We start from the raw sequence: 22,871 nt of genomic DNA, 5'->3' as shown, positions 1-22,871 counted from the left end.
AGCCTAATTTCAGTTTGCCACAGTGGCCTAACACACTGTAATATGGCAGAGCCTCAGAAAAGCACCAGATTTAGCAGGGCAGAAGGAGGTGTTTTGACAGGGCTACACTGTATTTCCAGTCCAATTCTGCATCGAGCCAGGGCTGTTCCCAGTTTCAGACACATACAGAGGTCATTGTGGTACCCTTCTACCCTTTCCCATATGTTTACTCTGCCATTCATTCTAATTACAGGACTGTGCTGCAGAGGAAGTGCTCCAATGGCTGTGGAGGTAGAAGCTGCTCATCGCCTCTGCCAAATGCATCATCCTGGCACTAACCTGTTTCCCTTCTGACAATGCCAACTGAGTGTCAACACTGCTGTTGATTTATATAGCACAGAGCATAGCAGGGTTTTATCAGAAAGAGTTTCAATTTGGTGGAGCTGTTGGGTGCAGGGGACAAAGACACAGCAATTTCAGAAACACTCATCAGCACGGCGGCGAAGCAACAACTCCAGCAACAAGAAACTAGATGGGCAGTCATTTTAAACAGTATAATTATTTCAGATACTTAAAGTAATGGAAAGTCCTCAGTTTGACCACAGCATACTTAATGTAATGGTTATTTTATTAATATACTGACAGTGCAATCTGATACATGCCCACCCAACAGCAGGTCCCATTGAGTTCAATGGGGTTTACTTCCAAGTAAAGTGGGTCTAGGATTGCAGCCTTAGGGATTGATACCCTGCCTTCCCACATATGCTTCATGGTGGCTAACAAAACCAATTAACACACACACACACACACACACACACACACACATATATATAAACAAAAACAGCAAAAACAGTATATAAAATCGAATATAATTGTAGGCTGCAATTTTTTTAAAAAAAGGGTTAATATTATCATCCAATTTAAACGGAGAAACCAGATATCATAAAAGGCAATCAAATGTAATGAAAAACACAAGTTTGCTGGCAGTTTTGTATGAGAAACACTAGGTAGACAAGCCTAGGAAGGGACCACCATCACTTGAAAATTATGAGCACCATCACTTACAAGGGTTTTCCTCCAGTAACCAACTGATAAGCCTTAGCATGCAGAGGTACCGAGAGAAGGGTCCCTAACACCCAACCCTGAAAAATTATTTGTTCAATTATATGGAATGCTGCTGGGAAGTCCAGGACAATCCACAGGATTGTTGCTCTCCTATTACAGCTCATTCACCAGGGCAACAAAAATCATTTCTATCCCAAGCCTGCCCCAGAAGCCAGACTGAAATATATTTAGAAAAACAGTGTCATCCTGTAGGGAAAATTCAATTTTTAAAACAAATAATAATTTATTTCCTCCACTGCACAGTATCTAAAAGAAATTTACCAGAGAAATATTACCAAAGTGTGGAATGGATAACAGGGCAATAAACTAGACTGACTCTTAAAATTGGCAACTAGGTGCTTGAACGGTCCCTGCTTATTCCTCTCTTGGGGGATTCCTTCAGCAGTCCAAAATCAACTTAAGTTGGAATGGATAATTGGTTTTGGACTCCTTCCCTGAAAACCTTTCCTTGTTGAGTTCTTTGGCGAGGAAATATGGCCATTTCTTTCACTGGAAACCTACTTGTAAAGGTCATTTGTGAAACAAAATGGAAACCGGCGTGCTAAGGACTCGATTTTATGGCAATCTGAACAACATCCAATCAAGATGGTTACGACGACGGCCTGATAGAACAGAATTGCAATCTTACATTAATAGGCCAAGATGAATAGACGAGCGCCCGAACCCTGAGGAGACAGAGACAGAGGTCAGTGCTTAAGGCTTTGAACATGAATGCCTCTCTTCCTCCCGTCCCTTTTCACATGTGGCACCGTAACAGTAGCAGACAGATGCTACATAAAGGCAGACACACCTGATTAACCATGAATACAACAGCTGCCATTTCCCCACTGCCCCCTCTATCCACCGCAAGGCTGTTTCCGTTTTGTTTTTCCCTTTCATGAGGAAATTAAGCCCACCATTAAAACCCAAAGTTAGTGGGAGGGTGTCAGCGTTGCGGGTCTTTGTTTCCTTCCTTGCAAATGTGTAATGGCTACCTTCTGATTTTCCCTTTCATCTGAGGCGTGGACGAGGCCTACAGCAGGCAGAGCAGTCAACACCCAACCTCAAGCACAGGAATAAAGGAGAGCAAGGGGCAAAAGGCTGGCAATCAGTCCAGGAAGGGAGATAAAGGACATTTACACAAAGCAGCAGCACCTGATTCCCCCACTGCCCTTCAAAATATTCACTCCATGAGCCAATGGCTTCTAATTCTTCCATATGATGCTCTGGCAGAGCTCCAAGTACAGTGGTACCTCGGGTTACATACGCTTCAGGTTACATACGCTTCAGGTTACAGACTCCGCTAACCCAGAAATAGTGCTTCAGGTTAAGAACTTTGCTTCAGGATGAGAACAGAAATCGTGCTCTGGCGGCACGGGGGCAGCAGGAGGCCCCATTAGCTAAAGTGGTGCTTCAGGTTAAGAACAGTTTCAGGTTAAGTATGGACCTCCGGAACGAATTAAGTACTTAACCCAAGGTACCACTGTATATGGATAGTACTTTGTAAACAGCAATAGCAAGTGTGTCCCTTGCTAACAGCCTTCTAAAACATACTGCAAAATATCCCCTCCCACTGTTAATTAGATGTTACAAATCACTTTGGTAGGCAGGTACAAACAACAACAATCACATCATCAGCTCTGACAGCTTAACTAGCTAGCAATAGCTCTTGCCCAGTACCAGATATGAAGGTCTTAGCAAAATGCTGGCTGCTCTAAGGAGAGGTGGTAGATACAAGAAGTGATGCCGGGTTTCAACAAGGTTAATTGTATTTTGCAGTTCTTGCTACAGTTACCGTATAGATATGCCATTCTTTGCTAACCATTCATGCGTTTGAGCACCTTCTGCTCTCTTACCCTTTAGACTTGTAGCTGTATACAATGGGGAATCGCCTCTTCTCTTTTTAGCCAGTCTAGGGCAGTTTCTTTCTTTGAAACTAAAGTGCATCACACTCTTCACTTTCCCCTTCAAATGGGAGTAAATAGGCTGTGGCTTGCAAATTTGTTCTAAAGGGCGATAAGCATTTTAAAGACGGGAAGTCCCTACACCATTCTACGGTCACGGGTGACATACTATTCTAAGGAGCTGTTTCACAGATTACCATTTCCCTACGCAAAGATAATCTCCATGAGCGAAAATGTGCTTAGCATAAATGTGTGAAGAGAGGTGTGTTTCCTGTGCTGTTTGAGCAAATGGGTCAGGCAGCCATTGCCTTCAGTGGATGCCTGGTCCATGTTCTTATAGCATGAAAACCAATTATGCCACACTTCACACATTATGGTAAACACATTTCCCTACATATGTTTCCTACATTATCTTTATACAGAGAAATAGTAATGTGTGAAACACCCCTAAGGCTAACGCTGTGCAGAACTTTGAAATGGCGACATTACCTCCCTCCCCCCCCCCCCCGATTTAGAATCAAACATCAATGCACATGCAAAAAATAAAATAAAGCTTATTTCAGGTGTAGCTTTAGTTCTTTATTTATTTATATCTGTTACTCTTGGAAATAGCTCCAACAAAATAAGATAAGAGGCTGATTCTGTATCTAAATAAGAACCTCCCTTCTCAAGATCAAAGGTCCAGCAGCAATATGTGATTTCCAATTTTATCCTAGGCATATTTGTTTCCAAAAAAGTCCCTTCTCTTAAATGGTGCTTACTCCCAGATAAGCATGCACAGGATTGCAGCCTTATTTTCTGCGTTAAGCATAGGAGTGCATAGAACTGCAGCCTTCGTTTATGAAATGAGGAATACACACAAGCTTTAAAATGTGGATAAAGATTTGCACACAAACTGATTTAAAAACCTAGAAGCATAAGGGTAAGCACTGACAACTCAGAGGATGAACAGTGACAGGGAACAGTTTGGGGGGTGGGGGTGATGCTGAGTAAACAGAGGAACAGTCACAAACAGGCAACTTGACAGCCGAAATTGTTTGGATTTTAAATGAGTTCAGTGAACAAAAAAGGGGAGAGATCATTGAACTGTTGCCCATAAATGACAAGCAGTGCAGTAGGAGAAAGAAGACATCCGTTCTGTTTGGCAGCAATAACTTTTAGGAGACTCTCTGAGAAGGACATAGTGCTGGCAAGCAACCGATACTGCTTGGACTATGACATATATCAAAGAAAGAGGGGAAAGGATGTCTGGAAAAGCGCCTGACCTAGGAAGAAAGATAGAGATACAAGAAGCAGCAGAGAAGTCAGTAAGGCCAGAGAAAATGAGAAGTTAAGCCCGTGGGCAACAGCAGAAAGTGCTAATGCAGCATTTAATGATGAGTTTGTGATTGCAAAGTCCTTTTGTTATATCAACTCAACAGGCAAGAAAGGAAGGTCAGGGCATCACAGAGGAAAATGTCAAAGCAAATCTCTAGGAGAGCCAAATCCACAGAGTGGGTATGCCCAGATTGGGGGTGATGGAGAATTCAATTAGAAATGGAAACGGGAGAATAAGTTGCTATACTCTACATACTGGTCAGAAATCAGGCCAGTGGACATGAACACTGTATGCTGTTGTCTTCTTCTTTTGTCCGCAAATGTAACATAAACAATTACATTACTTTCCCTGTTGTTTTTGACGTTCCCCTTGTACTGAAATTACTTGTGGGATTAATAGCATCATTAATTGCATTTATTTAGGTCGTAGCAGGTAGTGAGACGAATAGTGTAGGTTTTAGTAGAAGCCAAAATGTAGCAGAATGGAAACATTTCTGATTGCGACTAACACTGGAAGGGATGGAAATTGCTGTCTCCTTAACATCTTTAGAACAGATGCCACAAAACTATCATTGTCTATTGTTGAGGGAGGAATGCAAAGGGCCCTCAATGAAATACACAATACCCATCCTAGATTTTCCCCAGTTTTAGCCAAATGATGACTGTCTTGTAGCCTTCTAAAAATAGTGGCTACGGGAAGCATCATAAAAGGGGGCAAACCGTCCCCCCATTCAAGTTGTTGTTGTTGTTGTTGTTGTTAATTATGTTTATATCCTGCCTTTCTTCTAAGGAGCTCAAAGGGGGGTACATAATTCTCCCCCTCCCCCTTTTATCTCTGTGAAGTAGGCCAGGCTAAGAGAAAGTGACAGACTCCATTTCACCCAGTGAGCTTCATGGCTGGTCTACCAAGGTCAAGTCCAACACTCTAACTGCTACACCACACTGCCTCTATCTGAATCTAGCATCTAACTATCACAAACGCTTGATAGAAAAAAAATAAAATGTGTTTCCTGCTCCTCTAGCATAGTATCCCTTCTGATTTATAGCACTAGTATCTCATAACATTTTGTGCTGCTAATTTTAAGAGAATTGGGGAAGCAGAGGCTGACATTGTGGTATGAAGTCGCAGGTGCTGATGAGTTAGCTCCTTTGTAATGGTTTCTTGGCCATGAAGAGAGTTCCGTCATTTGAGTGGAGTGTGACATTTGAAACCCCATTCATAGGGGCAAAGGATAGAAGAAGACAGAGTATGCAGAACGCAATGCACTAGCAGCAGAGCACCGCAAAGCAAAAGATTCATAAACATTCAGCCCACAATTTACTTTGATGTTTCTATTTCCAAAAAGATTCCATACATCAAACACTTCATTTACGAAGAAGTGACCTTAAAGGTGCATCTCCAGCTCTTAGACTTTTATTTTACACTATCCCATGCTGTTAACAAAGATCCTATGAAGGGTCTTTGTCCCAGCTGCATAGGCCAGCTCCTTTTCCTTTTTAAGCCAAAGCAATGATATTAAAGGACTATCAACATCCTGTTGTTCTGCTAAAAGCCAATATGCTTTTGCTGTGTTACCAAATCATTCTGTAATTGCAACCGATTGAAATGCCATATAAAAGAGATGATTGTAGTATGGATATTCATCTCTCTTTTTCAATTATTTGGTTTACTACCCAGTGTGCAATTCTTGTTCTCCTTCCCCTTTTTGGAAATAGTGACATTTGGAAACAATTTGGTTTTACAAGGATAATTCACTTTCGTAGGAATTCATGAAACGTTACAGTGTAAGGAAATCTGCAATAGTATATGATGATAAAGCCCATTATTCTATTGCTACTCCTAGATAAGACATTTTATTTTATACACTACAAAGCAATCTGAATTAAATAGGCCTTAACTTTCTTTTAAAATATTCCTTTAAATGTATTGTAAAGCTCATTTAAAAAAAAAAAAAAACCCACCATTTTATCACGTTTTAGTTTTTCCTCCATTTATAGTTCTGTTGTTTTCCTTTCCTTTTTTGCAGTTATTGAACTAATGGCAAAATAGTGCTGAAATTAAAAAAGCCCTTTAGCACCCATTTTAACATGATTTTCAAAACTGAGTGGGGGGAAATGGTTTAAAAATGATGTGCTATAATAAGTCTTAGTCAGTTTCCCACAGATACATTTGTACTCAGAGTAGTTTACAGAAAATAAACAATCTCACTACAATCATCATTGTACATAAAGAAAATGGTGAGTGGTATCCAACAAAATTATTCTATTAGCGCCATGACTTTTGTCTGTGCAATGGGACTTCCTCTCTCTACAGGCCATCTTAGCCCCCCAAATCTGCTCGTTAAAATCGTCTACATATATGAAACACTGTATATATATATCCTTGTTACCTGATCCTCAGGTGATAAGGAGGGCAAAATATGATTCATCACTTCAATCACCTCTCTTACATGCTTCTCAGAAACAGAAAACATTATCCCATCCTTACAAAGCAAGATCAAGTAATACATATAATACAACTATCATTTGCTTTTCATTCTGGCACTTGCTTACATAATATAACTCCATGTGGAATATGAGTCTCCTGTTTATTCCTTGCCCACAAACAATTCTAATAGTTAAGGATATCCTCAACACTTCTCAAAAGCCCTTATCCCTAATGTTTAAAAGACATTTATATAGCCAGTTCTTCCTACCAACTCATTAACACCAGAGTGTGCGTTCCATTTCCTAACAAATGTCACTCCCAGAGCACCTTGGGAGAATTTCCTCCTTTCTTTTCTAAGCTTAAACACTCTCCATCCCTGAAAGTGGTCACCTTTTCCCCTCCCTCTTTTTAACAGGCACTCTTAACCTTCTTAGGAGATTAAGTATCCCAAGATGCTGTGCATGAAGAGAGCACTGGAGAACAGCAAGATGCTACTGTATTGTATTAATGTCACTTAATGGTAACTGTCAGTGATAGTGATGGAATAAATATGGAAAAGGAAATTGCTGTAATTGATTGACAGTCTGCAATCCTCCACATGGAGTTTAATGAGAGGGAGTTGTAAAAAGCTGCCTCTATGCAGGCTATTAATGCAAATCATGTGCACCGGGCCTACTTTCTGAATTATGCAATGCTATGCGAATGTCTGTGTCTAATCCATTTCAGCAACCTTGTCTTTATTCAGAAAAAATAGCCTACTGACATGCTGATTACTGTATTACAGGAGTATCAGAAGTTTGGAGCAAAAAGTGAGTTCCAAGAGCCATGTTATAAATTTTGCTCAGAACAAGAGAAGTGTTTTAACACTGCCCTTACGTTCACCACGCAGTTCTACAAGGTATGTTTGTCAGAGCTGACAGGGATTTACGGGATGAGGGTGGTGAACCTTTGATATGTAGTAAGAATGATCAAAAATTGCTTTTGTTAGAAAACTAGGTAGTTAAACCGCCATCTTGCTTTGGTGAAGTAACTAAATGTAATCTTTGTAATAATATCCTGCATTTCCAGGGAGAATATCATAAAAACTAGAATGGAAGTTTGGAAATTATGAGCCTAAATGACTTAATCATCACTATTATAATAATTTTAATAACACTTTAGAACATTTTGCAGCATTTCATATACATTCATCATCATCATCATCATCATTTCTTATCACCAAAATTTTTCTAATTTCTAGAGGGGTAGCCATTGGAAGAAAAAGAATTTCGTGGCACTTTGAAGACTAACACATTTATTAATACACAAGCTTTCTGGGCGACAGTCCACTTCATCAGATTGGTTGGCCTTCCCACTGCTGTGATATTCTTCCTGGGTGGCAAGAAGTGAAGCTTCTGAGTGGCCTACCTCTCCATGAACTGGCTGGTAGCAGAGTCGGTACTAGCGGTTCCTAAAGTGGGCTGTGATGATAGATAGATAGGTAGGTAGGTAGGTAGGTAGGTAGGTAGGTAGGTAGGTAGATAGATAGATAGATAGATAGATAGATAGATAGATAGATATTGGTGTATATATATATATATCTTTGGTTATATAAGCTGCACCAACGGACTGCATTGTTGCAAAGAGCAGTATGTAGGATTGCCCTTGAGGTTGATCCAGAAGCTGTAGTTGATGCAGAATGCAGCAGCTAGACTACTAACTGGAGCAGCCTTCCACCAGCATATAACATATCTATTGAGAAAGTTGGACAGATAGCCAGTATGCTACCCAGCCACATTTAAGGCTTGAATACTTGCGTACAAGGCCCTAAACAACTCAGGACTAAGTTACTTGAAAGATCCCCTGCATCCCTGTTGAGCCACTGCATGATGGTACCTAGGTAATCTGAGGCCCACTCCATTACAGTTCAATGAAGAGCCTTCCGTGTCACAGCACCAGTGGCTGATAGTATGGTAGGGCTGTAGCACTCACCTGACCTCCCAACAACTAAGTTGCTGCTGCTTATCGGGAGGGAGAGTTGGACAGGTGAGGTGACCAAATGTTTTGGCAGAGCCAATCCAGCACACTTGATGGTATGTTTGCACAGCGCTAACCGCCTTGTCGCTTCATGTCTCCAACTCTCTCTCCTGGTATGTAGCAGCTACTGTGCTGCTCAGAGGTCAGGTGAGCACTACTGCCTATCGCACCATCTGCTACTTCACAACACCAAAAATATGGAATTGCCTCCCTATACAAATTAGGCACCATACTTGCTGGTTTTTCAGACCATGGTGGAAAGATTCTTCTGTAGTCAAGCTTCCTCAGAGGGGTGAGAACTCAGCCATACTGAATCATCAGGTTGAAAATATTGTTTGCCTTTTTACATTGCTTATTGTTGAATGCAAGGCTTTTTATACATTGCTTTGAATTTCTTTCTCAGATACAAAGCAGTTCACAAATTGTGTAAATATGTAAGAAAAGATGTGGCAGAGATTGGAGAGAAGGCACAATTACTCTTATATAAGATAAGGGCAATAGATGTAAAGCACGGCGATTGTAAATCATGTGCTGTTTTAGAATACAGTTAACAGAGTTTTGTAATGAGGGATTGCTGTATTTAACATTCCAGTCAAAACATAATCAGGAGGAGGAGGAGAACTTATGTTTCTGGTGTCAGATTCAATTAGGACGGACAGAAGCCACAGATGAGAAATAAAAAGCATCTGTATATGGAAGTATGTTAAGCTTTGAAGCTGGTGTGGAAATATTGGCTTAGTTCTTATTTTCCCCCAAGTGTTATGTCGTTTTATGTATGATGTTCACACTTACAAGGATTCCTTGTTAAATAATTTCTCTGCACAAACAACAGGGAATAAACTCTGGCCTTTGATATCGGCAGATTAGGATCTTACAAGCTATCATCGAGATCATATAGCTTTAGATGAGCGGAAGGCATTCTCAGCCAAGGGGAGGAACAAGATAAATGCAAAGTACAGAGAATAAGCCATATGATCAACAAACAGAAACTCGTGACCACAGGAGATCTTCAGTTTGCAATGAACACACTGCAAATCACACATAAATTTCCCATTTAGGAAAAGAGAAAATATCTTGTTTTGTGACCATTACAAAGGGTGGTTTCATCTATTTAAGCCATTAAATAAGCTTATTCGTTATGGCTATTTTACACTGTTTAAATTGGTGCAATCTTTAATGGGGCCACCTGGAAGGTTATTTTGGTGGGAAGGCAAGATAAAAATCATTTACAGTGCAATCCTACACATTGGATTGTGTTAAATGTTTTAACTAGAAGCAGGCAGCTACCAGCAGGAGCAGAAAGAGCCCAGCTCACCTCTCCTCTGTAAGTAGCAGTGACTCAGCTGCTGGGAGTTGATATGAGTGCTGTCCCCCCACCCCACCACCCACTCCTGGTTTCAGTTGTACTTCAATGTAATGTTTATTGTATTTCAAATTGTTGTGATACACCCTGAGATCATCTGTAATAAAAGGCAGAAATAAATATAACCATAATGTCTTACTCAGAAGTAAATCCCACTTGGTTCAGCTGCAACACTCTACAGCAGCTGCAGCTTCTGCAACAATTTCAAGGGAAGCACCACATACAGCATGTTGCAGAAGTCAAATTGTGAGGCTACCAACACATGCATCACAGTGACTAAACTATCCCTCTCCACAAAAGGGCACAGTTTGCGTAGTAACCTAAGCTACTTGCCGTTAACTTTGAAAATTGTTCAAATGCAAACAATTGTGGGTGGATGCTCAGTCACAAACATGAGGTACACGCCTCCCCAAACTCCGGGAATCTCTTGGGCAGCAAATATCTGTACTCACATCTGACTACCATTATTAAGAGGCAAGTAACAAACTCCCACAATGTTCGAGAAGCTAAAATCCAGAGTCAATGTGTTTGTGTCATAGAAAACCCTGAGATTTAAGATACGCAGTCATTTTTCTCTCTGATTCATAACCATCTTTCCCCTCTGACTCATAACAATCTGGTACATTGTTGGTTCAGATTTACTCCTGCCACCCTCTTGACTTCAGGAACACGAACCAGTGCCAGCAGTTTTCTCTTTCTCATGTTTCATTACACGCTCATACTTCTTCTTTTTAACTTACGCCTTTCTGAGCATCTATTATGAAAATAATGGCATCTTTAAAAAGAAATGTAGAAGGACCATAACAAAAGGGGGGAAATTTGGTGGTGCCAATTGAGCCTCTGCCACTGAAAACGCATTGAGATATTGTTCTTCTATAATATTTATGTGAATCCATAACGATGAGGAAAGACTTCCTTCGTACCCTCACATGGTATTGCAAAATAATTAGGTAGCTTGGAGATGGGAAATCCTGCAGTCTTGTCTGTTCAGACAAACAAGCTGATTTTATGATGGCAACAGCAGAACAGATCCAACAGCCACAAATCTCATTCAGGTCCTATATATGTAGCCCGTGGTGAAGGAACAGGATGCTGTTTTTACTTCACTGGTTACGTATCTGCTTCCAGATTGCACACTGCATAAGGAAAAGACGGCTGGCTCTGCCCCTTACATAACTGAATGCAGGAATGGAGCCCACACATACAGCTGCACATGTGGGGTTGGCCTATGCAATCAGGGACCTGTTTGTGTCAGGATTCCTGGTAGCCTGGGCAGAGGCCTCAATGAGTATGAGCATTCAGTGCAGGTGAGGGGCTGAGCAGGCCCCACTCCCCAGACACACATTAATTCAGGTCACTACCTGAATAGGGGGACGCGGGTGGCGCTGTGGGTTAAACCACAGAGCCTAGGACTTGCCAATCAGAACGTCGGTGGTTTGAATCCCTGAGACAGGGTGAGGTCCCGTTGCTCGGTCCCTGCTCCTGCCAACCTAGCAGTTCGAAAGCACGTCAAAGTGCAAGTAGATAAATAGGTACCACTCTGGTGGGAAGGTAAACAGCGTTTCTGTGTGCTGCTCTGGTTCGCCAGAAGCGGCTTAGTCATGCTGGTCACATGACCCGGAAGCTGTATGCCGGCTCCCTTGGCCAATAAAGCGAGATGAGCGCCACAACCCCAGAGTTGGTCACGACTGGACCTAATGGTCAGGGGTCGCTTTACCTTTACCTGAATAGGGCAGTTGGATGGTTAGAGGGATAGTTTACAAGGGGACAACTAGAGGACAAGGGGAGTTAGCATGATTGGAAGGCACAGCAGTTTGAAAGATGAGTGGAAGCTCAAGTCAAAAGGGGGCAAGGATGACCTTCCTCACAAGCTGTCATCCTCAGTGCTAAACATAGAACATGGCAGGCAGAGCACCAACCAAGTGTGTTTTGAGGTCAGAAGCAGGAAAAGCCTGACTAGATTAGCGAGCAGGGGAGGCAGACAGAAAGGCAGGAATGGCAAGCTTTGCAGCAGCAGACTGAACAATCTGCTGGTGGTAGTCAGGGCAATCTGTCAGCAGCAGAGGCAAAATTGGAGACTGCCACCAAAGCAGCAGCAAAATCAGCAGTGGCTGCAACAGTGGGAGGTTACATGGAGGACAGATGAGGGCCACATGTGGCTTGCGGATTGTCCATGTAGAAGCCAACCCAAGCTTTCAGAAGTGAGACGGGGCTATGCATATATATATATATATATATATATATATATATATATGAATATATAAATAAGTGAGCCAATCAGTACCTATACATTCTCTAAGCTATTATGCAAGTTGGGGGGGCACCTTTAAACAGACACCCAGAGAGCATTTTCTAAGCCTTGGGAGACCAGCCCCTTTCCTACCACCAACAATGCTACTCTGTCACTGACATAAATAAAAATGTCACAAGGCAGTTTCGTGAAGCCATACCATGAATGCCGGGTATTGAGCCGCAGCAGCTGCGTGGAGACTTTGTGGTTTCTCCTCCGAGACTTTCGCTGCTACTGCTGGCTCCCACTCAAGTCACTACATCCATGCCCTGCCTCCTTGCTGCTGCTAAATTTAATCACATCCTTTTCCATATCATGTCTTCACTTCCTTGCACTCCAAGATGGGTTAAAATCTGACCCTAGACTAAACTAGCTAAACCAAAGTGTAGAAGTAATAGTAGTAGTAGTAGTAGTAGCAGTAGTAGTAATGTATCTATAAAGAGCCTAGCTTCACTAAAGCAGGGGGGTGAGAGTCTGTGGCTCTCCAGATGTTTTGGACTACAATTCCCATCACCCCTGACTTTCAACCATGCTGGCTGGGGCTGATGGGAGTTGGAGTCCTGCAACATCTGGAGGGCCACTACTGAATCACAGTTCAGTTCATAGAGTGAAATGCATGTGATCAGGCTGGTAGGTACACAACTGGCTTGGACCTGCTAGGAGCCACCAGCTCACCTGATCATATATAACTCCGCATTTCCCCAACTATGGGTTGCAAGCCACAAGTGGGTTGTGAAGTCTGTGCAAGTGGATCGTGTGCTTACAAGTAATTTTCATTTTTACCATTTCTTTTTAAATAACAAAGAGGACATTTTGCTCTCTCTCTTTTTTAAGGAACTCGATTTCCCTCCATCCCAGGGGAGCTGAAACTGGGGCAATTCAAAGAGGCTGTTAAGGCGGCAAATAAGAGACAACTCAGCATCAATTCCAAAGCCAAGAAAAACAAGAAGCAAGAAAATGGGCTGAACCTGCAAAGAGGAAGTGTTTAATTTAAAGGCATAGGAACCCTGTATGGCCTTAATGATACTTTGTTGGTGACATTCAATAGGGAAGTACTACAACTGCATTTTATTACATCCCTCCCCCACTACCACCCCCCAAAACCCAACGACAAATTAGATCTGGTGGAAATGTGCAAGGACAGCAGAGGGAACACTGGATTGCAATGAATTTAGAAGCTTTGTAAAAAGTAAATGAAAAAAATATGGCAATTCCTGAGAAAAGGGCTCATGCTTGCCTCTACTCTGGTCTATTTTGCTTTCCTTGATGTTTCTTGAACAAAATTATTAGTGTGTTGCCTACTGGACCTTGGAAGAGCTAAGGCTACAGTACAGGCAGGACAATATCACAAATAGCAATAATTGAACTTGGATAAAATTAAAGCAAAATTTTGGAAAATAAACTTTGGCTTGTTTTTATTTCATTTTGCTTTATTTTGTTATTGAACAGAACAATATTTAGCTTTCAGTTTGTAACTGAGTTCAGCCTTAAGCCCACGATACTTTGCCTTATTTTATTTATTTGTAAAAAGGTTTATATGCAGCTAAATCATTTTTAAAGAAAGTGGTTTGCAACATAAAAGTGTAAAAAGGTTTGCAGTGAAGAAGACCGAGACAAGCCCAAACGGTATTATGGTAGCGTTAATGCCCCACTCCTCTACTATAAAATTACATATGGCACAGATAGAGAAAGGTTTTCTCCCTTTCTTATAGCACTAGACTAGAACTTGTGGACATCCATGAAGCTGAATGGTGGCTAAAGGAAGGACCTCTTCATGCAGCACAAAGCTGAACTGTGGAACCCATTCCTATAGGAGGCAGCGATGGCCACCAGCTTGGATGGCTTTAAAAGAGGATTAGACAAATTCATGGAGGATAAGGCAGATGACTGTGCTTTGCTTCCACAGTCAAATGCCATTTGCTGGAAACCTCAGGAGGGGAGAGTGCTTTTGCATTCAGGTCCTGCTTGCAGGTTTCTCACGGGCTTCTGGTTCACCCCTGTAAGAACAGGATGCTGGACGAGATGGGCCATTGGCCTGACCCAACAGGCTCTTTTTATGTTCTTATATTTCTACTTGGTGGGTCACCAGCACAGGCTGGGGTCTTGGGAAGATCACCACCATCCATTGACCTTTTTCTCACTAGGAAACCCACCTACCTGGAAACCAGATGTGAAGGATTTTACCTGATGTGGGGCTAGAGACACGGAACATGTTTGCACTAAAATCTTGATAGATTTTTATGAGTTTTGTTTATGGTTTTGTTTTGTTTTTACAAGGGAGGCCGATTGCAAATTGCTGAAGAAATGTGAAGAACTTGATTTAAGCTTGGAAAAATGAGAAACCGGGAGAATCAAAATTAACAGATTTTGCCATCCCTGAAAACATATATTTTGATTAGAGTTTATGGGGTGGCTTTTTAATAACTGAAATATGCTATATAAATTTTATTTGTTTACAGAACTTTTGGACCATACTAAAGGTAGTCACAAGGCAGTTTCTGGCACAGTACATAAAAACAACGTATTAGACATAAGAAAACATTGCTACAATTAAAACCACTTAGAAACCAACAACCAGAAATGACAGCAGCTCAGAATAATACTTAGACCTTGGCTAACACAGTTGTTTATTATGCAAACAGGCTGAATGTACCTGCTTATCTTTACCGTACCCAGACCCGCTGAAAATATGTGCACGCTGAAAAGATAAAAACACCTAGCTGTTGAAGATGTGTTGTCTGCGCCAAACAAAGAGGACTTTGGGTGGCCTTCTGTCAATCAGCCAGGATGTTTGGATTCCTGGTAGCAACTACTGTTTTGTTCTTGAAGTGGACTACTTTCTAAAACATGCAGGCAGCATGGGAAGGGGGGGGCAGGCAGCAAATCCATGCTCAGGCACTCCAACAGCATGCAAGAGAGATCTCTGAGTGGGATTTGGCATAATGGGTGGGAATACAAGATTTTCTTCTCCCTTTTCCATCTCCAATCTTCTGTTCCACCTGACAATGTTTTCGCCCGGAGCGTACCTCAGGGCTACAGTGGAAGCTGTCCAAGTGGGGGAAGGCAACATAAAAGGCATTATTGTCTTATTAGGCTACAATCTGTGCTAATGTCCTTTCCATATTCCGTAGGAGAATGTAAGTGTCTAGAAAAGAAATGATTTTTGAAAGGAAGGGGAATTTGGGCCTGGATTTAGACCACCTGTCATCCTTCTCTCCCTCTCCACTAGTAAAAAAGAGGGAGGGAGGGATCCTTCCGCAATTCTAATGCCAACCTTTCAGCAACAGCAGCAGTCACATTTTTTTAATGAGTCCTCCCCAAAAAGGAGTGCCACTTTTTGTTCATGTACTAGGCTGGGGAATAGACAAGGATGAGTGAGAGGGGAGAAGATTTTGGGATCATTCCCATACAAATGGAGAGGCGTGTGAATGTGGAACTATTGTAAAGTACCCAGGTGGACCTTGAAGAAAACAAACACGAAGTTCCTGCCACACGGGACTGAAGGAAGCTGACATGCTGGCTGAGAATCTGTAGGTATCAGTAGACAGTGCAGAACAAGAGAGAGAGCAGTTGCCTGCCTCCGGGTCTGGTCCTGACCAGATGGATACTAGAATCAGCAAGAGATACCCACATGACCTGAAGGTGCTGCTGTGCAATGCCAGGTCAATGATTCATAAGACCACTGCCATCCATGACTTGATCATGGATGGAGGACTTGACCTGGCATGTGTAACAGAGACTTGGTTGGATGAAGCAGATGGGACTGTCCTTGCCGCTGCTTGTCCACCAGGTTTCTCTTACGCACAGCAACCCAGGTCATGTGGGTGGGGAGGGGGGGTTGCAGTGATTTTTAGGAAGTCATTAGTTTGCACCAGCGTCCTATTGGGAAGACCCAGTTTTCCGAGTGCATGTTCTGGAAGTTGGGCAATAGGGGCAGTACAGGATTCCTTTTGGTGTACCGACCTCCCCGCTGCACCAAGGATTCCCTGCCCGAACTGCTTCAGGTTGTGGCGGATGTTCTCCTGGAGACACTTAGCTTGGTTGTCCTAGGGGATTTTAACATCCATGCTGACACGACCTTACAAGGGGCCGCTCAGGACTTCGTGGAAAGCATGGCCTCCATGGGGCTGTCCCTGAATAAGTCTGGCCCAACCCATAGCCACGGACATGCCTTGGACCTGGTGTTTACCTCTATGGATGTTGGTGATCTGACACTAAGTAAAAGCGAAACGAAAGAAGTGCCATGGTCAGATCACTTCCTGGTGCAACTGGACTTCTCTGCAACCCATCCCCTCTGCAGGGAGGTGGGACCGATTCGGATGAGCCGCCCCAGCCACTTAATGGATCCAAATGGTTTCCAGAGAGTGGTAGGGGATGCTTTATCCCATGTTGATGGCCTTTCAGCCGATTCCCTGGTGGCCCGCTGGAATGTGGAGTTAACCAGGGCTATTGACTGTTTGGCTCCAAAGCGCCCTCTCCGATTGCATGGAGCCCAGACAGCCCTGTGGTTTTCCACGGATCTGAGGGCAATGAAACAATCGTTGAGACAGCTAGAGCGCCGGTGGCGGATAACTCATTCCGAATCTGACCGGACACAGATTAGAGCTCAACATCGAGCCTACCAAGTGGCGATAACGACGGCGAAGAAGACTTTCTTCGCCCCCTCCATTGCATCTGCAGAAAACAGCAGCAGGAGACTTTTTCAGGTGGTTCACAATTTAGCGGAACCACCTGTGACATCGGGGCCCAGTACGGGCCACATGATCTCCTGCAATGATTTTGCAAAGTTTTTTGCAGATAAAATCGCTCAGATTCGGGAAGAAGTAGACACCACCGTGGGAGCAGGGCCAGGACGGGAGAGTGCTAGAGTCCTGTCTAGTCAAATTGCGTGGGATCAATTCCAATCTGTTACCTCCGAGGATGTGGACAGGCTGCTTGGACGAGTGAAGCCAACCACCTGTCTCCTGGATCCTTGCCCATCCTGGCTTATAAAAGCTAGCCGGGAAGGACTGGGAGATGGGCTTCGTGGGGTGGTGAATGCTTCCCTCCATGAGGGAGCCTTCCCAGACCCGCTGAAAGAGGCGGTTATTAAACCGCTTCTTAAAAAACCATCTTTAGATGCGGCCACGATGGCCAATTATCGCCCAGTCTCAAATCTTCCATTCTTGGGCAAGGTGATTGAGAGAGTGGTTGCTGAACAACTCCAGGCACGCCTGGAAGAAGCGGACCATTTGGATCCCTTCCAGTTGGGATTCAGGCCTCATCATGGGACTGAAACTGCCTTGGTTGCACTGGTTGATGATCTCCGGCGGGCTAGGGACAAAGGTGAGAGCTGTTTCCTAGTTCTGCTGGATCTCTCAGCGGCGTTTGATACCATCGACCATAACATCCTTCTGGACCGTCTTGAGGGGCTGGGAGCTGGGGGCACTGTCCTACAGTGGTTCCGCTCCTTCCTCCTGGGCCGTGTTCAGAAAGTGGTGGTGGGGGATGAGTGTTCAGACCCCTGGGCTCTCACTTGTGGGGTGCCTCAGGGTTCTGTCCTCTCCCCCATGCTTTTCAACATTTACATGCAGCCACTGGGAGAGATCATCAGGAGGTTTGGGCTGGGTGTTCATCAGTATGCGGATGATACCCAGCTCTACCTCTCTTTTAAATCAGAACCAGTGAAGGCGGTGAAGGTCCTGTGTGAGTGTCTGGAGGCAGTTGGAGGATGGATGGCGGCTAACAGATTGAGGTTGAATCCTGACAAGACAGAAGTACTGTTTTTGGGGAACAGGAGGCGGGCAGGTGTGGAGGATTCCCTGGTCCTGAATGGGGTAACTGTGCCCCTGAAGGACCAGGTGCGCAGCCTGGGAGTCATTTTGGACTCACAGCTGTCCATGGAGGCACAGGTCAAATCTGTATCCAGGGCAGCTGTTTACCAGCTCAATATGGTACGTAGGCTGAGACCCTATCTGCCTGCAGACTGTCTCGCCAGAGTGGTGCATGCTATGGTTATCTCCTGCTTGGACTACTGCAATGCGCTCTACGTGGGGCTACCTTTGAAGGTGACCTGGAAACTACAACTAATCCAGAATGCGGCAGGTAGACTGGTGACTGGGAGCGGCCGCCGAGACCATATAACACCGGTCTTGAAAGACCTACATTGGCTACCAGTACGTTTCCGAGCACAATTCAAAGTGTTGGTGCTGACCTTTAAAGCCCTAAACGGCCTCAGTCCAGTATATCTGAAGGAGCGTCTCCTCCCCCATCGTTCTGCCCGGACACTGAGGTCCAGCACTGAGGGCCTTCTGGCAGTTCCCTCACTGCGAGAGGCCAAGTTACAGGGAACCAGGCAGAGGGCCTTGTCGGTAGTGGCGCCCGCCCTGTGGAACGCCCTCCCATCAGATGTCAAAGCGATAAACAACTACCTGACATTCAGAAGACATCTGAAGGCAGCCCTGTTCAGGGAAGTTTTTAATATGTGACATTTTAGTGTATTTTTCATCTTTGTTGGAAGCCACCCAGAGTGGCTGGGGAAACCCAGCCAGATAGGTGGGGTACAAATAATAAATTATTATTATTATTATTATTATTATTGCCAAAACACAGGGAATGGGATGGAGAAAACCCGTATAGAAAGGTTTAAATTAATCAGTCAGTCAGTCAATAGGGGAGAGGGTCAACAAACATAGGAAAACATATTTGTTGGGGGGGGGGCAGTCTATGATATCTATTGCCGCAGGAAAAGAGACAGCTATTTTATACCAAGCCAGTCAATTGGTCCATAGGGCTCTCTGGGATTTCAGATGCTCTGCAACTCTGCAATGGCTGATCCGAAGGAACATAGGAAGCTACCTTATACCCAGTCAGTCCACTGGTCCTTCTTGCTCAGTACTCTAAGCTATACTGATGGGCAGCGGCTCTCCATGGTTTCAGACACAGGACAGCTGCACATTCCTGCATTGCAGGGGGCGGGACTAGATGGTCCTCAGGATCCCTTCCAACTCTACAATTCTATGATTCTAAGCCTCTCTCCCCATCTTACTTGGAGATGATGAGGCTTGAACCTGAGGACTCTGCATGCAAAGTAGATGCTTTGCCACTGAGCTATAGGCCTTCACCCCTGGTCCGCAAGACACTAGTATTGTGGACTTCCTTCAGACCACCAGTGGCCACACTCTCCTCAAAACTCTGCAGTATATAAAAAAGTCCATATAAACACCCTGCAGCTTAGGATAAGGAGCGTTTGATTGGTATTTGGCAAGTGTTGAAGGAACCGCAGTCTGAATGCTAAATTGCCAGCATTTCTCTAAATAGAAAATGTCTGCCACCCTTTAATTTAGGGATGCCAGATCTCTAGGAAGATGGGCAGGGTAGAGGCCTCCTCTGCATATGTTAATTCATATATAAATGTATGTTTATTACCTAGCACTGAAGCCGAGTTGTTCAACACACACACACACAAACACACACACACGTATAAGCGCACACCAGGAGTCAGAGGCAAAAGAAAACTGACCATGTGGCAATCCCACTTCCATTTACCCATCTCAGCTGTGGGGCTTTTTGCTTAGGCAGAATTTTGCACCATATGCAGGAGGAAATACATTCAGAAGCCGCAAGGAGCCTTATGAATACATTATTAATCATTAGGCACATCGGGGATATTATCATGTTATCAGCAGAACCGTGAACAAGTTTTCCCCTGCTGAGAGTGAGAAAATAGACATGTGACACCTAAATAATCTACTCTATGGGCCAATTGTACCAATCTGTTGCATTAATGACAAGGTTTTCTCCGGGAAGAGGCGTGGGAGGGGAGAGCGAGAATGGGGAAAGGATTTGCACTGCTTTCTTCATGCCTGTCACACAGACGTCTTTCCAAAAGAAAGATCCTTGCATTAAAATTGCACAGGTTCAGTCCTCTCATATCTTACTGTTGTCTGGTATTGAAGCATAGGAAATCTTTTTTTAAATGCTGTCATACCATCTATGTATTAAGCATCAATATACACACAGCTTTGGCACCTCCATTCTCTAGGCAGCAACAGAGGGGAGCATGTCTGGAATTCACTTTGTGTGCAGTTATTGTTTAGGGTTGCCACCTGCATCCCTAAGAAAGCCCCAGGTTGCCGGCCACCTAATTTTGGCCCTGCTCCTGTGCCTTTAGCAGCAGCTCGACATGCAGATATCAAGCCGGTGAAGTGTTTGCCACTACCATTATTATTTATGCAACCCTTAATCCTGGGGCAATATCATAAATATAACCTCAGTGTCGTTAAAAGAATTACATTAACACACACACACTTTTAATGTTGATATGTCAGGCTGCTGGTTAAAAGCATGGAAGAATAGCCAGTAAAAATGATGGCAACTCTATACAATGCATTTCATACAAAAGAAGGAGACAAGGAAGAATTCAGGAACAGGCACCAGTTCACACTGAGTGTGATGCTCATGGAGGGGAGTGCCATGCTGCCAAACACCCTCAGCTTTTTGATCATCATGGATGATCTTGGCGGAGTGGGAGACAGGGAAAAACACAACAGACACACACACACACACACACACACAGCAACATGTTCAGAGCTGCCACTCACAGCAGACAATACTGAACTAAGGAGACCAAGTTTCAGGTAGGTAGACGTGTTGGCCTGACATATATTAGTCCAGTAGCACCTTAGAGACCAACTAAGTTTGTTCTTGGTACTCTGAAGAAGTGTGCATGCACACGAAAGCTCATACCAAGAACAAACTTAGTTGGTCTCTAAGGTGCTACTGGACAATTTTTAAATTATATATATATATTTCTAAGGAGACCAACTCAGTAGAAGGCAGCCTCTTCTGTTCCCAAGACCTTTATTAGAATATATGAATGGCCACAGTGATATGCATTATTTGAGGGCAAAGTGATTCCACATATTGTGGTTAGTTCATCAAAATTTACTGTCTCCTACCAAAACATTTTGGGCTCCTGTGTTCGAATCCTGTTTTCAGGATTCTCACAGGTACATCTTTGGCCACAGTGACTAGAGGGGCTATTGGCCAGATCCAGCAGACCCTTCATATGTTTTTATGGCATTTTTCTTTTGAAGCCTTCGGTTTTTTGAATATCATTTGGAGATGCAGGCCTTCACGGAGAAGAGTGACTGACCCTAGAAGTTCCTACTCTCCCATCAGCCATGGACTCATGGCTCTGGTGAGGCCATTTCCAATCTCATCTGCATTACGGAGAAAATAATCCCAGCCTGTCTTGTGGGACTGCTGTAGGGTATAGTAACACTTTATCAATTTTAAATAAGACGTTTTATAGGAGACAATTAATAGTATAGGGGGGGGGACGCAGGTGCGGCGCTATGGGTTAAACCACAGAGCCTAGGGCTTGCCGATCAGAAGGTCGGCAGTTCGAATCCCTGCGATGGGGTGAGCTCCCGTTGCTTGGTCCCTGCTCCTGCCAACCTAGCAGTTCGAAAGCACATCAAAGTGCAAGTAGATAAATAGGTACCGCTCTGGCAGGAAGGTAAACGGTGTTTCCGTGCACTGCTCTGGTTTGCCAGAAGTGGCTTAGTCATGCTGGCCACATGACCCGGAAGCTGTACACCAGCTCCCTTGGCCTATAAAGCGGGATGAGCGCCACAACCCCAGAGTCGGTCACGACTGGACCTAATGGTCAGGGGTCCCTTTACCTTTACCTATAGAGAGAGAGAGAACTTAAGCACCAGAGCCTAGCCTAAGCTGGCCCTACACCGTGTGTGGAAGGAAGGGGCCAAGCTAGGGTAGCCATGTGCCCTTCCTTAGGGAGGGCAGTTCTCTATTTGAGGGACTGCCCCATTTAAAAATAAGGATCTATAAACACAGGGACCTTGGCACTGGGACACCAGACAAGTCACATTTATTCAGTCAGTCTTGCTCCCCACTGCAGTGAGATGTATTAGAGACCATTTCATTAAGTTGCATATAAATTGCTGAAATAATATTGTTGAATTAAATTAGTATTCTATTTAAATTACAGTAATTGTTTCTATATGTGCATGTATAGCTTCTCTGTACTGGGCAAATATTTTAGAGTGACTGAAGCCTGAGGTTGCATTTTCTCTCACCTGAACCTTCTCTTTCATCCATTGTACATTGGAATATTTATTGCAGGGCCCCTGCTTTAACTCAAGTGAATCCCACTCAGCTTTGCCTGACCAGATTCTTCCCTGATTGTCCCGCTGCCATCCATCCTTCCACTTTTCTTTGAGCAGAATGACCTCAAGAGCACTTTTTTGTGCTTTAAAACACCCCACACAAAATGAGAGCAGAAGTTAAACAAAAGCCCACAACTGCCTTGTTTACTGGGAAGAATGATCAACCGAGCTTAAATGAAAGGACAGGAAGCCAATGTTTTCGCTGTAATTTGTTAGTTAAAGAGTGGCTAGTCCAATTGTTGCTGACAAGAGACTTCCCCCTCTCCCCCTTCTTTTTCAAATGAAGGTTCTGGGAGGA

General features: G+C 43.7%; 1 protein-coding gene and 1 long non-coding RNA gene across 2 annotated transcripts; both read left to right on the top strand.

Moving 5' to 3' along the window:
- The first annotated feature begins 236 nt into the window (after window positions 1-236).
- On the top strand, window positions 237-13,803 carry LOC307219820. The gene is made up of 3 exons (XR_013840580.1): window positions 237-531; window positions 7,517-7,630; window positions 13,236-13,803. It is a non-coding gene; the product is annotated as an uncharacterized lncRNA (long non-coding RNA).
- Window positions 13,804-17,161: 3,358 nt separating this feature from the next.
- On the top strand, window positions 17,162-20,586 carry LOC307219570 (uncharacterized protein; the record flags this gene model as incomplete). The annotated part of the gene is made up of 3 exons (XM_079982814.1): window positions 17,162-17,726; window positions 18,060-18,334; window positions 20,554-20,586. 3 exons carry the CDS (start codon window positions 17,162-17,164, stop codon window positions 20,584-20,586), a joined length of 873 nt encoding a protein of 290 aa, XP_079838940.1.
- Window positions 20,587-22,871: the final 2,285 nt, after the last annotated feature.

The sequence above is a fragment of the Podarcis cretensis genome (assembly GCF_951804945.1).
Source record: "Podarcis cretensis genome assembly, chromosome: 7".
In the NCBI taxonomy this organism is placed as follows: domain Eukaryota; kingdom Metazoa; phylum Chordata; class Lepidosauria; order Squamata; family Lacertidae; genus Podarcis; species Podarcis cretensis.
The sequence above is the reverse complement of the archived record's forward strand: the minus strand, read 5'-3'. Positions and strand labels throughout refer to the sequence as shown.